This window comes from Equus przewalskii, chromosome 17, assembly GCF_037783145.1.
Source record: "Equus przewalskii isolate Varuska chromosome 17, EquPr2, whole genome shotgun sequence".
Taxonomy (NCBI): Eukaryota; Metazoa; Chordata; class Mammalia; order Perissodactyla; family Equidae; genus Equus; species Equus przewalskii.
In genome coordinates this window covers 48,509,288-48,525,931 of record NC_091847.1, presented here as the reverse complement: position 1 = coordinate 48,525,931, position 16,644 = coordinate 48,509,288, and the positions used below count along the sequence as shown (strand labels likewise).

The following is a 16,644-nucleotide window of genomic DNA, read 5'->3' as shown; positions in this document are numbered from 1 at the left end:
TAACTTCTCCCCTTCTCTTCCTTCTCTTATTTTTCTTTTCTAAGTCTGATTTCTCTGTGAACCTCCTAGCCGACTTCTATGAGGCGGCAAGTCCTGCAGGGAGGCTGGGGCAGCGCGTGCCCGCGTGTGAGTGTTAGCATGTGAGTGTGTGCCCATGAGAAGTGTGCGTGCGCTTATGAATGACTGTGTCACTGTGAAGTGTGCGTGCACGTGTGTGTCAGTGTCTGTGAGTGTGACTGTGGAGGGCGCGCACGCGTGTGACTGAGGATTGTGTGTGCGCGCACGTGAGCGAGCGTGTGAGACTGTGCGTGTCGGTTTGTGTGACAGTGAAGAGTGTGTGCGACTGTGTGAGACTGAGTGAGTACGACTGTAGGTGCGCGCGCGTGTGGAATGTGCATGTGTGAGCGCGGTGTGTTCGAGTCCCCACTCCTCCCTCGCTGCAAAGTGCAGAGGGCGGGCCGGGCGGCAGGGGGCCTGCCCCGCTGGATTCCCGCATGCTAGTTCCGGGGCGGTCGGGTCTAAAGGGCTTTATGCACTGTCTGGAGGGTGGGGACTGGCTCGGGTAGAAAACGGGATGCCTCGGGCGCCGGGCCCGGCTTTCTGCCACTAGCAGCCCGGCGAGGTGCGAGCCGAAAGGAGCGCTCGCGAGCAGAGGCGCTGCGGGTGTGTGTGTGGCGCGCGCCCACCTCCCGGGGAAGGAACGGCGAGGCCGAGGCCCGGGACCGTCGCGGGGATGGAGCGCGGGGCGGCGGCGGCGGCGTGCACGCTGCTGCTGGCTTTCGCCGCCTGCCTGGCGCCGGCCAGTGGCCAAGGTAAGCGCCCGCCGGCCCGAACTCCGCGCGGAGCGCCTGACTTCTCCGCCGCGGCAGGGTCGAGTCCACAGGCGGGTGGAGGGGAGCGCGGCGCGGCAGGGGCCAGGGCAGGGCGGCAGCGCCGGAGCGGCTCCCCCTGGGGCGCTCAAGTTGCCCAGCGAGCGGGAGCGCCCCTCCTTCGTCCGCCCGGGAACTAAGCAGCCGCAAACTTGAGAAAGCAGCCCCTCCGGTTTCGGTGACAGCGCACACTACGGGGACCCCGTCTTTGTTCCCACGGCAGTTTGTCCGGCTCTTCCGGAAAAACTTTGCAGTTCGAACCCGGAGAATGAGGTTCTCCCCTGCGAGCGCGCAGCCGGGTTCCCCCACTGCTTTCTTCTCTCCGGGGCTGAGCGGTCCTCGGCGCGGCGCGCAGTTTTCCACCTGCAGCGCCCAGCTGGGGAGATCCCGGCGCGCGCCCTGGACTGCCGGCTGGAGCCCCCGACCCCCCTCACCCCCTTCAGCGGCGAAACTTGGTCCCGCGGTGACCCTCAAGAGACCGCATCTTGGTACAGATCATTTACGAGCCAAGATAAGGCTAGGAGGTGGGATTGGCTGGGAGAGAGGCTGATGTCGTGGAGCCTTTTCTTGAAGGGTTTTCTTTTCCAACGGAGAGGTGGGGGCTTTTGTGTTGATGAATGGAGCCCGTCTGCGCGGCCAGAGTTTTGAGGGCTCGGATGAAGAAAGTTTCTGGTATTAAGCTCTTTAAACTTGTCTCAAGTTGTCGGAGAGTTTACGTCTTTACAGAAACAGAGGTAGAGAAGGAGAGGGAGGAAGAAGTGGAGAGAGTAAAAACAAGAAGAGGGAAAGAGGAGAGAGAAGACGACGAGCAAGTAGAGAGGAAAAGGCAGAAAAGGAGAGGAGAGGGGAGAGAGCTTGAAGACAGCAGCGCGTGGGGGGGGAGAAGTAGTGGGGGAGAGAGAGAGAGAAACAGAGAGAGAGAGAGAGAGAGAGAGAGAGAGAGGAGAGAGAGAGAGAGAGAGCGCGAGAAACCAGGGATGAATGGGAAGGGCGAGAAGGAGGCAGGGGAACCGGCGAGCTCTCTCCCTGGCTTTGCGTTGCTAGGTAACAGCCGGGAGCTGCGTGTGACCGACCACCAGACAGACAGAGCGGACGCTGCTGCCTCCACAGGGACTAATCTGTCTGTGGGGATGGAAGAGTCCCGCCTCCCCCCTTCCCCTCCTGCTCCTTCCTTCTCGTCGGACAACTTAATTGCCCTACAATGAAAATGAAACCCCTATTGTTGAAGGATTAGCCAAAGCAATACATTGATTTCCGTGGATCACATATTGGGGTTGACGGGTGGGGACTGTAGAAGCCCCCATTTATGGTGGAGAGAGAGGAGGGCTTGTGGATGGGCCGTGGCATGTATTCAAATGGTTAATCTGCCTTCTTTCCTCAGTTCTTAGCGTAAGCTCCTTAGAGGGAATCAGCTAAGTAATTATACTGCAACTCCTAGCAGTACCCATTTCAGACTTCCTGGGAAGAAGTTCGGAAACGCCAACATACCCCACTGGTCTTGTAAAAATCTTTGGAAAGAGAGGGAGGGCGGGGGAGACCATTAATAATTCTTCCTTTGAACGCCTTTTCTCAGTGTTGGTAACACAGAAAGAGGATTTATTATTATTGTGGAGGGTTTGCCCCAGCGTTTAGGGTTATATATATCTTGTGTCCTAAATATAGCCGCAGGATTTACTATATGTTCCTGTCTGTGCCTGGCAAAAGGAAATCTTGTCCAGATTCAACTGGGACAGACCTGGGTTGTCCCCATACAACCAAAACAGGTGTTCTCTCCCCTGGATTGATGGTTTAGTCACCGAATGACCTGTACTTAATCTTCTCGGTAGTTCACATCCATCCATCTTCCATTCTGATAATACATAGTAATAGCATGTATAGTAATTGTAGCATACCATACATTTGTACACGTGGCAGGCCCTCTTCTAAGTACTTGACACTTATTAACTCATCTAATCTTCATAATTTCCTTTTCAAGAAAGTACTCTTGGGGCTGGCTCCGTGGCCGAGTGGTTAAGTTCGCGCGATCTGCTGCAGTGGCCCAGGGTTCGGATCCTGGGCGCGGACATGGCACCGCTCATCAGGCCACGTTCAGGTGGCGTCCCACATCCCACAACTAGAAGGACCTGCAACTAAGATATACAACTATGTACTGGGGGGTTTGGGAAATAAAGCAGAAAAAAAGGAGAAAGTACTCTTTTTTTTTTATGACTTTATTTATTTATTTTAGGAAGATTAGCCCTGAGCCAACATCTGCTGCCAGCCCTCCTCTTTTTGCTGAGGAAGACTGGCCCTGAGCTAACATCCGTGCCCATCTTCCTCTACTTTCTATGTGGGACGCCTACCACAGCATGGCTTGCCAAGCGGTGCCGTGTCAGCACCCAGGATCCAAACCGGTGAACCCTGGGCCGAGGAAGCTGAACGTGCGAACTTAACCGCTGGGCCTCCGGGCAGACCCAGAAAGTACTCTTGTTCTGCCTGTTTTGCAAACGGGAAATGAAGGCACAGAGCAATTAAGTAACTTGCCAAGGTTATACTGCTAGAAAATGGCAGCGCTAGGAGGCAGATCCGACATTCTGACTCCAGAGGCTATAATATCACCACTGTAGTGTGTGGCTCTCTCTCTGTCTGTTTCTCTGTCTCTTTTCTTTTCTACTAAAAATGTCACGCTCCCTAAGTTACCACGCATGCGTGAGGTTACTACAGAAGCTGAGGGGCATTTTGCAAGTCTTTGCCACATAAGGTAAAATCTGCTTGCTGCTCCATAACTGCGGATACTTTTTCAGAAACTCTTCAGGTTTCTATGACCTGAATCCAAGTATTCTCACTCCCCGTCTTCCTTCTTGATCATTTTTACCTACGTGTCCTCGGAATATCCTCAGCTGGAAGGTTAAGGAGATTTCTAGATTCCTGTCATATTGATTCTGACTTAACTGATGAAGTAAGTATGATTACAATTTAAATGTCCTTATTTTAGCACCACATTTTAGGTAAGATCTTACTGCAAACTTTGCATGATTAGAAATTGGAAAAGAACTTTGAGTGTTTTACGGTTAGTCTTTAAAAAAAATTATAGCATATCTATAGCTAAAAATTATTTGCTTTTTCCTCATATTTTGTATAATGCTTTTTAAGAAAAAATTTGGGAGAGCCTGAACTCTATTTTGTTTTTTCTTTAGGAAGATTAGCCCTGAGCTAACTGCTGTCAATCCTCCTCTTTTAGCTGAGGAAGACTGGCCCTGAGCTAACATCCATTCCCATCTTCCTCTACTTTATACGTGGGATGCCTGCCACAGCATGGCTTGCCAAGTGGTGCCGTGTCCACCCCTGGGATCTGGACCAGTGAACCCTGGGCCACTGAAGTGGAATGTGTGCACTTAACCGCTGTGCCACTGGGCTGGCCCCGGGTCTGAACTCTAGAGTCAAGCTGTCTGGGTTCCAGCATTGTCTTTACCACTTTCTAGGTGTGTGACCTTGGGGAAGTCACTTAACTTTGCATGGCTCAGATTACTTATATGCAAAATTGACATGGTAATAAGAGAATCTATTCCATGGCATTTTATGAACATAAAGAGATAAAAGTGCTTAGCATGGTGTAAGGCATATAGACAATGATTATAAACTAGTAGCTGTTTTTATTATATTGACCAACACTTAAAGTAACATATTCTTTGGCTTACTATTCATATTTCCAATTTCCAAATGCACATAGGAAAGTCTTAAAGCATTTTCACTAACATTTCTTTGAGGAATTCCCAGATCCCAGGATGTGATTTGAAGTTTTTTGAGAAAAGGGTATTGATCTTAAACAAATTTATAGTCTTTCATCCAATAAAAGTTTGGTTTAGTGTCAGCTTTTATGACAATTACATCTTCCAGTGAAATTTATATGTTTAAAAGGATTGTGGGGCCAACAGCAAACATGCAACACATGGTTCCTTCACACATCTGATACCTCACTTCTGCTTCTATTTCACAGCAGTTGACTTCTCTTTCTCTGCTTGAAGGTCTTCCTTACCAGTTTTTATGGCTTCTGCTTAAACTCCCTCAATCATGTGCCTGTTCTGTTTTAACAGAAACTTAGACTTTTACAGCTGGAGGAAACTTTAGATATCAACTGGTCTACTTGCATTATTTTATAGATAAGTAACTAAAGCCTGGAGGCAGGGGTGGGGGGACTGAAGGAGTGACTGGGAAGGGGGGTTAAGTGCCTTGCTTAAGGGCTTGTGGCCTGTGATAAAGCTAAAATCTAAAGTCTCCTCCTCCAGTCTTTCTACGTGACCATTTTTAGATAAATGTCCTTTGAATGTCCCCAGCATTTTTGGTTGAGGAGAGTTCTAGATTCCTTTTCTGTTGATCCTGACTTATCAGATGAGGCAAAGTATAATGAACAGATGACCTTGGTGAATTTTCTTAAAAAATTGGATGCGTCAGTTGTCCCAGGACTGCCTAAGAGTAATGCTATGATAGATTAATAAGAACATGTGCCATATGCTTTCTGCTTGGTCCAGAGCTTATGCCATGTCAGTGCTCCATCTCCCAAAGACCATCCCTCTGGCTTCATTTTTCAAAATTTTGGGCCATCAAAGCACATTCCTGAAGATCTCTGGGTTTTGTAATGTAGGCTGCTACATGACTAGGTTTTTAGTCTTATTCAAGGTAATTATTAGGTCATGGTTAATCATTGTCTGTCTTCTCTAGGCAGCTACTCTGAGAACACTGTCAGGTTTTAAAAAATGTTTAATTAAAAATTTTCATCGTCATCTTTTAGAAATGATATCCAGAACCTAGATGTAGTTCCTGTGTGACTAGAAACACACTGTAATATTGGCATTGAGGTTTCTGTTAAGTTCTAGTAGCTAGAACAAGGTATGTAGAAAGTAGAGAGAGGGTGCTGACAAAAGTTTATTGAATGGAAAGGAAAGGGATTTTCAAGGTTGACTGCATGATGTAGAACTACCAACACGGTACTAATTGTGAAGCCCTGTTCTAATAGGGGGAAAATGAGTTTGATGGAGCCTTTGGGGGTTATGTCATATGGTTATATCATATCGTATTAACTTTGTGATCTTGAAGAGTTCTTAAAAATTGTCACTACTGTGGCATATTCTACAAACATTTACTAATATTAAGTGTCTACGGTGTGCTGGTGAGTCAGTATCAATATTACAGGAAGGTTAAGGAGGATGAGAACTGAAAAGGGAAGTCTAGATTTCACAATTAAAATGAACTGCAACTTTGCATTTCAGATTCTGACATAGTCATTCTCCAGTTCCTGGTAACTGTGTCCAGGATCTCACCAACATTAGAAAGCTTTCACATGTTTCACCCTCAGGGTTTTGGGCTACTTCTTTAAGATGATCAGATTGGTAGTTGTTTTGAAATGTTGGTGACATTTCTTTGATGCTTTGTGTGTTCCTTACGGGTCTGTGCAAATGTTTCCTAAGAAATTTTTTAATAATCTCAGCATTGTGCCACGAAGTAGGAAGAGTGTGAGATTTTGGGTTTAGAGGATCTGGTTTTGAATCCTGGCTCTGCCCTTTACTCTTTGGGAAATTCGGTACAACACACTCAACTGTTCTGGATCAGTTTTTTATCCATAAAAGGGGCACATATCTACCCCATGGGGTAGTTATGCCAATTAAACTAGGTGAGTATGAAGTGTTTTATAGACTGTGAAGTCTCATATATTTCTATCCATTTTTATTACTCTCTTTAAGAATTTAACTCTTTAGAAATTTAGGAGAAGATATTGCAGTATCTTTATCTCTTTTTTTACAAGTGGTCCTTTGAATGATGCACCTGTGCATGATGATATGTCATTTTAGTGTCTACAACAACCTTACATATTGGTCTGGACTCCTGTTTGTGAATGACAGAACCCTAAGTTAAACTGCGTAACGCCAAAAAGGAAGTTTATTGAAATACATAATTGAAAAGATACGGCTATTAAGTTGAACCATATGGAATTGCCATTTTTCTAGGTCATAAATAATCAACTATTGGCAATTTCACTTGGTTCAGCCTAATATAAAATGGGAGTTCAGCCTGTGTCATGCTGATCTGGTTTCTCTCTGTATCTCCTGGCACTGACATGACTTTGTTCTCAGATGTATTCTCCTCTGGTGTTATAAGATGGCAGTTAGTGGCTCCTGGAGCCACATGCTTTCATGTCATGTCCACTGGAAAAAGCAAGAGGTTTTGTCTTAATTGTTCCCTGCAAAAGTCTCAGCTGCATCTCAGGGGCTCTGCTTAGATCATAAGCTCACTGGAGAACCAGTCACTGTATCCAGGGTCATGAAGTGTGCCCATGTCTTCCACTTGGGTCACATTCTCAGTCCCAGCAGTCATGGACTGAGGATGAACCCCAGAGGGGAGTTGGGGTAAGGCTACCAGGGTAATGGTGAACAGATGCTGGGTTGTTGTCTAGAACACCTTATCAGATAAAACCAACCAATGTTATGTTCATTTTATATATGAAGACAGACTTGGAAAAACTGTAGAAGTTTCTCAAGAGCACGCAGTCTTGGGATAGCTCAATGAATTGAAGGGGAAAAGTATTGGAGACATTACCGCAAAAGACATGGTGCGTGGTGTTCATGTGATCATGTTGCAAATTAAAGTTTAGAAGCAGAATAGGAGAAAGAAGGACTGCTAGAAGGTTTGTTTGTAGCCTAAAGGATTCTTATTTGGAGCAGACTTTTGTGATGGACAGGAAAGTTCTGGAAATTAGCTTAGAGATAAGAGTACGGGAGCTCTTGAGTGCACTGTATGATTTCATTTTTTTGTGAATCCTAGGCCCTTGCTCCTTTTCCAACAACTGTGCTCTCTTGTTTATATTCCTAAGACTTTGTCCCTTTTTCAGGCACTAGACCTTGGCTGTGAGATTGGGGTTGAGAGAAAGAAGAGAGAAGAAGGGTTTGGAGACGTTAAGATGCTTCTATGGAGACAGAATGCATCTCGGTGCAAATCTAACAGTCCTAGTGTTTAACTGAGGGACTTCTTCCATAAATAGTAGAACAGGTGTCTTTTACTCCTCACAGGATTAATTCAGAAATGCCAAATGTATACACCCTATGCTGATGGTTATTTTGCTGGTCTCTAATTTAAGTGTTATTTCCAATAGGATGTGCTGAGAAACTGGAAACATTATTGTTCCGAAAGTAAGATGGTTAACTTTTATATTAGGGTATTTCTGACTTAGGACAGGGCTGACACATAACACAAGGAAATGTAAGTCTCTCTGAGAAAATGACAGGTTGGACAATGTGAAGATTCATGTTGAAATCTCGGGCTTTTGGTAATTCCCCTCAGTCAGGCCTGACCTTGAAGGTTATTGGAAACAGTGAGAAATGAATGAAAGGAGGAAATGTCATTACCATTCTGTGCGTTGAAAAGTTAAGCCACTGTTGCCATGGATACAATGGCTTGTTTATTGTCCAGATCTTGAGATCCAAGTTTGTAAGCAATACCAGAGGTCTCCTTAAGTTTATGTACCATCAGCCAATAACGCACGAAGATTCTTTGTAACTTTGAAAATAAGCCTTTATTCACTGATCTACTGATTCACATTAAATAACAACGTATCTACATTTGAGTGTCCAATAAGTGTTGTGGAAACCTAAAGAAGGGGAGGAAGACGGTAGCTACAATTCTGTTATACTAAACTTTTTTGGATTCCCATATAAAAATATCCTGTCTTACAGTGTCAGAGATTTGCTTGTCACTTTGGGCCAAATTATTTGGTTTTTATCTCATCAACAAGGAGAAGCTTTTCTGAGCAAAGGCTGAAAAATTAAAATCAATTATTTCATAGGGAAATCCTCAAGTAAGGTTGAATTTAAAAATAGAAGTATTTTTATCTGAAATATGTCAATCTCACTCACATTTTAATCTCACTAAGGGAGAGGAGAAAATGCTGGCATGTACTTCCATACTAGTTTAGTGTTTTTTTTTGCTGAGGAAGATTTGCCCTGAGCTATCTTTTTGTCTGTGGGTTGCTATGGCAGCATGGCCATTGACGAGTGGTGTAGATCAGCACCCTGGAACCGAACCCAGGCCGCTGAAGCAGAGCATGCTGAACTTAACCACTAGGCCATTGGGGCTGGCCCCACACTAGTTTAGTTTTTCTGTGGGGGAGAGTGTGGAGGATACTTTTTCTTGCAAGAAAAAAGAAACAGAAAACCCACCTCAGACTGGCTTAAACAATGAAGGGTATTTATTGGCTCATGTAAATAAAATCTTCTGAGGCAGAATGGGGTTCAGGTGAGGTGCAGTCAGGGCTCCAGTTCTCTTTCTTTGTGTTTTCCTTGACTCTGCTCCCCTCTAGGTTTCAATTTTGTTTTCAGTCTGGCTTCCCATATTGTTATGTTATAGCTGCCAGGGCAAATGGGGCTACACGTTTTCTTGATCATATCTAGGGACAATTCAACTTTGAGAAGATTTCACTTATGTTCTCAAAAGCATTAGTTCTTCACAACTTATAGAATGCTATAATTTTAAGAACCCTAGATAGAAGTCAGCCAGCTCTCCCAACATGGCATACCATCAAGACACCCGGGGAGCTGTAAAAAGTATACAGATTCTTAAGCCAATAATCCACACTTACTAAATCAAGAGTTATAGGAATCTGTTTTTTTTTTTTTTTTAAACAATTTCTAGGTGATTCTGAGGGTTGGACAATTTGGGAACAACTGATCTGGGTAAGCTCTCTCAGTTTTTAGTTGTGTAAACCTAGAAATGAGCTAACTTGCCACTGCAAATTCCCTCCAGTGGCAGTTAAGTATGCTCTGTTAAATCTATTCTCTCATTTGGGTGGGGATGCTGCAAGGTAGCTACAGTAATGAGGAAAACTCTCTTTTACATCTGAGAGTACTGTGAAGTACTGCCCCCATTTCTGGCCATCTCCTTTCCTGGACAATGTGACAGTCCCTCCCGATAGCCACTGTTTGTGTTTTAATTGTATTTGCTCTTTCCCTGGACACCCTTGAAGACCTTCCTCCCATTCTAAGAACCTTAGATTCTTTGAACTGAACAACTGTTGGAAGTCTTCTAATCCTTTCTCACCCAAGTCAGGGATTCATGTCAGAGCATCCCTGAAAGAGCCTCCTGGCATCTAAAGCAGCCATCTATTCCATGGTTGGAATGGGAGTATTGGAAAACCTTATAGCTCATTTCCTTATATCCTAAGCCTAACTCTTTGTTGACCCCGGTGGGACCTACAACTTCTTCACTGTTCCTCAAATCCCTCATTTATTTACTTCCTCAGTTTATATTTTATGGCCCATCATTAATGTCACTTCCTTGCCTACACCCTCAGCAGTCTGACCGCTTTATCTTGCTCTGTTGTGCTCTGCAAAACCTCAGTCCTAGTTAAATCTAATTCTCCACATCTGCATTGCTGTGCTAAATGTGGCAGGAGAAAAACACAAAACTATGCTGACTGGACTCACTTTAAATTCATGAAACTAATCTCAAGAGTAGGACCTACTGCCTGGCCAGGCTCTTTACTCTCCCACTTCCTTACATCTTCTTTTTCCTCAAACCTCCAACACCACCTGCTCAGGTGACATTTCTTATGAATGTGAAAATAGAAGCAATCAGGAGAGAACTGCACAAACTCCCGTAACTCAGCCATCATCACCTGCGCCTCAGCTCTTTTACTCTGGATGGACTTTTCGTGCTCTTTAGTCCAACAAGTTCATTCATGTTCTAGATTGCATTCTCTTTCCCCTTTCACCGATTGTCTCCTTTCTTACAAAATCCTGTCTTTTCCCACATTTCCTTCTGAGCTATCACCTGTTTTCTCTATTCGTCTCTACAGCAAAATTCCTTGGAAGATTTATCTATATCCACTGTAATTACTCTTCTCCAATTTTTGTTGAATCTGCACTTTTCAAGTTTTTTCCTTCACCCTTGGCAGATAACTTCTTTTGCCAAGGTCACTGATGACCTCCACATTGTTAAATCCAATGATCCATTCTAAGCTATCATCTTATTTAACTGATCACCAGTATCGGACATAGTGTAGCCTGCCTTCCTCCATGAAACACTTAATTTAGCTTCCAAAAAACCACATTCTCCTGGTTTCCTTCCTTCTTTGCTGGCGTCTCCTTGGTACTCATGCTTGTTCCTGTCTATCCACCTGATTTTTTTCATCTATGTCACTACTTCTTTGGTATCCTCATTCTGTCTCATGGCTATGCTGACAACTTCCAAATTTATGAATCTAATCTATACCAATACCCTAAACTCCAGACCCGTACACCCAATGCTTATTTGACATATCCACCTGGCTGTCCAATAGTCATCTCAGACTTATGTCCAAAACTGAGCTCCTGATCTCCACCAATGCCCCAAATCTGCTTTCCACATAGGCGTCCCCATCTTAGTAAATGGCTGCTCCATCTTTTCTCAGACTCCAAACCTTGGACTCTGCTTTGACTCTTGTTTTTCTTTTATACATTACATCCAATCCATCACAAAATTCCGTTGTTTTAATCTTCAAAGTATATCTAGAATCCAATCACTTTTCACCATCTTCACTGCTACCACACTGATCCAAGTCACAATCACCTCTTACCTGGATTATTACAATAGCTTCCTTACTGATCACCTTGCTTCCCTTCTGCCTACTCTCAATAATCTTTTAGAACATCAGTCAGATCATGTCACTCCTCTGCTCAAAAACACCAGTGGCTCTGTCACACACAAGTTGGGTTGTTCAGAAACAGACACTGAGATGGAGTTTGGCCTGCAAAATATCTATTAAGATCAGTGTCTGTAAAGGAAAGGGGAGGAAGCAGGAATGGACAGAGGAAGAAGTTGAACTTTGATAAGGCCTCAGTCAACCTAGTGGGGGACTCTGGAGCAAGAGTTGTCCATGAGAGTGTTCTGTGTGAGGCTGAAATGGCCTTCCTCTGTTATTAGATGTAGCCTGCCCTGGGAAGGGCATGACCTTGGGCAAGGTGCCTTTCTACAACTGAAGTGGAACCCAAAAGAGCTGAGTGTAGGTAAAAAGTCCTTTTCTGCAGCTGGTCCTTACTTGAAGGGGACCTAGGTGGCCCATCTCTGGGTCTACCATCACTTCCCATCTTATAGAGTCGTAGTCCAAGTCCTTATAATAGTCTACAAGATCTCAATCATCTGGCCTCCACATCACCTCCCTGACATCTTCTCTTCTCCCCCATTCACAGTGCTCTAGGCTCTGTGATATCCGTGCTTTTTTCCCAACATAGTGAGCCCCTTAAGGTGTTTGTGCTTGTTTTCTCTCTTCCTGAATGCTCTTGCCCTGGATTGTGCCTAACTTGCTTCCTCTCCTGCCTCAGGTCTTTGTTTGTAGGTCGCCTTCTCAGTGTTGCCTTCTCTGATTCTTTCCTGATTTACTTTCTCCATTGCACTTATCACCATCCGACATAATGTATATAACTCGTTTGCTTATTTATTTACTGTGTCTTCTCTTCCCTAAGATGTAAATTCCACGAGGGCAGGGATTTAAAATCTCTTTTCTTCATTGCTTTATCCCTAGTGTCCAGAATAGGGCTAAATAAATAAATATAAAGTTGAATGAATAGTTGGATAGATGCCACCATGGATGCTAAAGCTAGGAAGGGGCATCCCCAGCTCATCACCATGTCACTGGGATTGCCAGCCCTTAATTCCCCCAGGCTCCTGGAGGCCCTTTCAAGGCCCTGATGGAGAAAAAAGAAAATTGCTGTCTCTATCAAAACAAGTGGCTTAGCAACACTGTTTCTCTCCATTTGACTCTCCCTTTTCCTCTGCTGGCTGCCCACCCCTCCCACCATGCCCCCCAACTGCTGGTGATTCCCAATGCATTTGAGAGTAGCTGATTCTATATCAGTCTTTTTAACTTGTATCCCAGACACTTGGTTACCCTGTGAGAATCCCCTGTACGTGGAGAATGGGTCATTCTGCTATTTCTAGGACAGATTTGATACAGTAGCTTTTACAAAAAGATAAGCCAAAGTTTTTAGACGTTATGTTGGTGGACTGTCATTCTCTGTTTAAACAGAACACAAAAGAAAGCTGTCTGAGACCACTGCACAGTGAAAACAGCCTTGATCAGACAAAAGCCCCTCTTTGAAAAGGGGAGTGGTTTCCCGACTCAGGGAGGCAGCATGGACTATGGTGGAAAGAACATCGCATGTCAAGTCAGGACATTCATGGGTCTTGTTCCTGATGAATGGAGGAAAAATGGGCCCAACCAAAGAGGGCCCCAGACTGCTGAAAAATGCCCCTGGCCGCTTGTCTCCTGGGCACAATCTTTCTCATTTCAAATCCCATTCTTTTGAGGACTCCATACACAACCATGACCAAATAAGTTAGAAGCAGAGAAATGACTCAGTTACATGGGTAGAGAAGTCAGAATGAACTAAAATAATTACGGCTAAACTTTTTTGGAGTGCTTTGTACGTGCCTGACACTGTCCTAAGTGTTCTACAGGTGTTAGTTTACCTACTTCTTCATTAACAGTCCCAATTTTATGGATAAAGGACCATGGCAAAGACAGGTGAGGTAATTTGCCAAATCCATCCAATTACTATGTGGTGGGACCAAGATTTGAACCCAGAGCCCTATTCCTACATGTTCTTATCATGGATAAGTAGAAGCAAGTGGAAGATAGTGCCTCTGTACACAATCGAGCAAAGCCTCATTTAATGGCTCATATTATGATAAGGTGACCTCATTTCAGAAGGTGGTCCCTTTGCAACCCAACTCTTGGATATTTTTGTGCTGCTTTTGGCAGTCATTCATTCATTCATTCATTCAATACATGTTGATCGAGACCTTGTGCTCCGGTATGATGTAATTAGGTACAACCAAGAATAGAGATATTCCTGCAACATAGGCCTATCCAAAACAGCATACTCTTGAGAAGAGTACATTTCTCTTTTGACCTAGTTTTCCCTCTGTACTCTTTAGCTACTGAATGATTTCTGCCTTCTGGCTTTCTCCTGTTCTACCATTCCATTATCCAGAAATGTCCTCTTCTCTATAATTGCATGTCTTTTAATTCAAAAGACACTTACCCAATCAGAGAGTTCTATTCTAACTTCCCGTTAGGGATGGCAGTGATGTACAGATTTTTAAAGGCTGTAGTTGTTTAATATTGATGGAAAAATTCCTACTAAGTTCTCTTATTCCGAGTCCTAGAAGAAAGTAATGAACAATCAAGTGGAACTGAATTTCTCTTACGTCTGAGGGGGCTGCTCTTCTGGAGATGGGGGAGTCATTTGCCTATGGGTTGGAAGTGCTGAAATGTCTCTTGGGCTCAAAGCATCTCTCACCCTAGCCAAATATGTCTGCTCTGTCACCAGTGGGGCCAATTCTTTAGAGTATGACATTGCTTTCCCCTGAAACTCTGGTTAAAGTGCAGAAATGTTTAACCCTATAGGATAAGTAGTTAGTTGAGATAGTAATGCACAGTAAACCTTTTTCAGAGCAAGGTTCAGAGAGAATGAGACCCCAAGCTGGTATATTTTGATGGGGGCAAAAGAAGAGAAGAAGGTACCAGAAGGTGAGAGGTAGTCTTGAAAGGGGGCCAACTTCGTCTCTTTAATTGTTTTGCTTAAATTAGCTTTTCTGGGGAAAAAAGATATTTTGCTTGTGCTTTTTCTTTGGTTGGCTTTATGGAGAATTTCTGTTGTGAATCTGTCATGGACCTCAAAGAAAGAACTTACCTTCTAGTCTGGCTCTCCTCCCTCTAGTTAGTTGGATTGAAATAGGATTGTTAGAACAAAGGAGAGGTTAACCCTAAAAACAACAAAGTTGCAAGACTCTATCAATCATTCCTTAGTGGATCCATCTGTGCCAGGTAAGACTGAGAGGAGGCTTTTGGATTTAATGTACATGGCAGTTATAATTTTTCTAGACCTTATATAATGATGACTATTAATAGGAAATCGTATTTTTTTCCTAGTTACCGTGTAATAAAAAACAAATTTGCAAATGAATAAAGTAAAATACATACATTTCCCAATTCAGTTGCTAAATGGTTAATTTTTATGTACCAAAACTCTGAATTACTTTTCCAGTGCACTTCTGACCTAAAAATTTACTTCTTCCCAAGTATTTGGTGCAGTGAGGTGTTGAAAGAATTTGCTAAGTAATCATTGGAAGCTGAGATTCTAGTGAAAAACAAAATGCACAGTTTAAAAATTGAATGTACTAACTGGGAGATAGTGTCAGTTGGATGCTTCTCACTATAAATAATTAAACTCAGCAGGGCAGACAAGAGAAAACATGGGACTTGAGCTAGGTGGGACTTGAGCTAAGAAGGATGCATCTTGTGTTGAATGCTCTCACTTCCCTGTAGGGGAAATCAAAGAGGTCTTTAATAGTTGTTGCTGATTGTGAGTATGTGCAACAAAATCCCACTCTAATCCAGGTTTATTTTCAAGCGTTTTGCTGTGATTGAGGGAATGAGAAAGTAAAGGGAAGAGGCATGGTGTTTTATTAAGGCCCCAGCACTCTTTCCTTCAGAAGGTCTAAGTGTGATTTGTCACAGTGACCTGGGACTTTGGTTCCCTCCAGAACCTTCTCGCACTGTGGGTGCACCAGTAGATCAAAGACAATTAGCTCTGTTTTTCTTGCAAAGAAGCAGTGCATCTACTAATTGAGAACTGGATCAACACGAGACATGTAGGATGTCTTCTTTCTGATTTTCTCTTACAGTGCTGGTTTTCTTAGGCCTTCTTTCCCCCTTTTTGAGGTGGGGGAGGGCAAATGGTTGGTCTTAATTTTTCTATCTGTAAAAAAGGGAGTAAGATTTCACAATTCTCATAAGGGCAGACTTTGAGTATTGGCTTTAAGGAAGTACTTTATTTTATTTAAAAATTAACATAGGCTAATATTGACTTTGTGGTGTGTATAGTTCTACAAATTTTAATACCTGTTTATATTTGTGTAACTACCACCACAATCAGGATTAAAATAGTTCAATCACCAACCCCCACCCCCAAATTCCCTCATGCTATTCTTTTGTAGTCACACCCTCCAAATAAAGTTTTTAAATTCTTTTTTTTTAAAACTCACTTTCCCATATGAAAGTCTCAATTGCCTTTCATTTGTTCATTTTTATTCAAGAAGTGTTCCTAGCTCATTTTTGAAGTAATTCAAAATGACACAGATGGTAAGCTCGCAAGGCTGGTTTTCCTTTTTTATAATGGAGAAAATAAACTCTGGAAAGATGGCAGCTCTTTCAGTATAGCCATATAAGAAAAAAGTTCCCTAAACTTGGCTTTGCTAGATCGGAATCTGCAAAGAAAACACACTTGAGAAATCTCCCTTAAGAGGAGGACAGAGGTTTATTTTTTATTTAACGATTTACCCCTTGACACCTGGGAAATGATTAGTTGATGTTTTCAAAGAAGATTAAGTCAGTGTGGTTAATTAACTGTGGTAATCAGGTGACTTAAATCAATTTACTCCTTGTTAACAATTTCCATCAATTTTGTAAATAAATGACTAAATCAGTAAATCGTACTCTTAAGATTAAAGGCTATTTCCTGATTTATTTTATTGATGACAAATTAGAGATTTTCTCCTTCTCATCTTATTCCCTCCCTGCCAACCTTACTCTTACAAATGAGAACTCTTAAGCTAGCCACAGGTTGAGAGGAACAAATTGCGGTAACTTTTAACATGTGGTTTTAAGGAAAAGTCAGGCTGAAGGACACCTTTGCTCCTTCATCTCAGCACATTTTGAAAGAACGATTTACTGAAATGAAACTTAAAAGTAAGTGTGTCCATGAAAACA

General features: G+C 43.2%; 1 protein-coding gene across 1 annotated transcript in view; it reads left to right on the top strand.

The window, feature by feature from the left end:
• The first annotated feature begins 494 nt into the window (after positions 1-494).
• LRP2 (LDL receptor related protein 2) overlaps positions 495-16,644 on the top strand; it is a 197,597-nt gene continuing 181,447 nt past the window's right edge. The window contains exon 1 of the mRNA XM_070580081.1: positions 495-812. Within this exon, the coding sequence (XP_070436182.1) occupies positions 734-812 (79 nt within the window). The 5' untranslated portion in view covers positions 495-733. The remainder of the gene's footprint in view (positions 813-16,644) is intronic.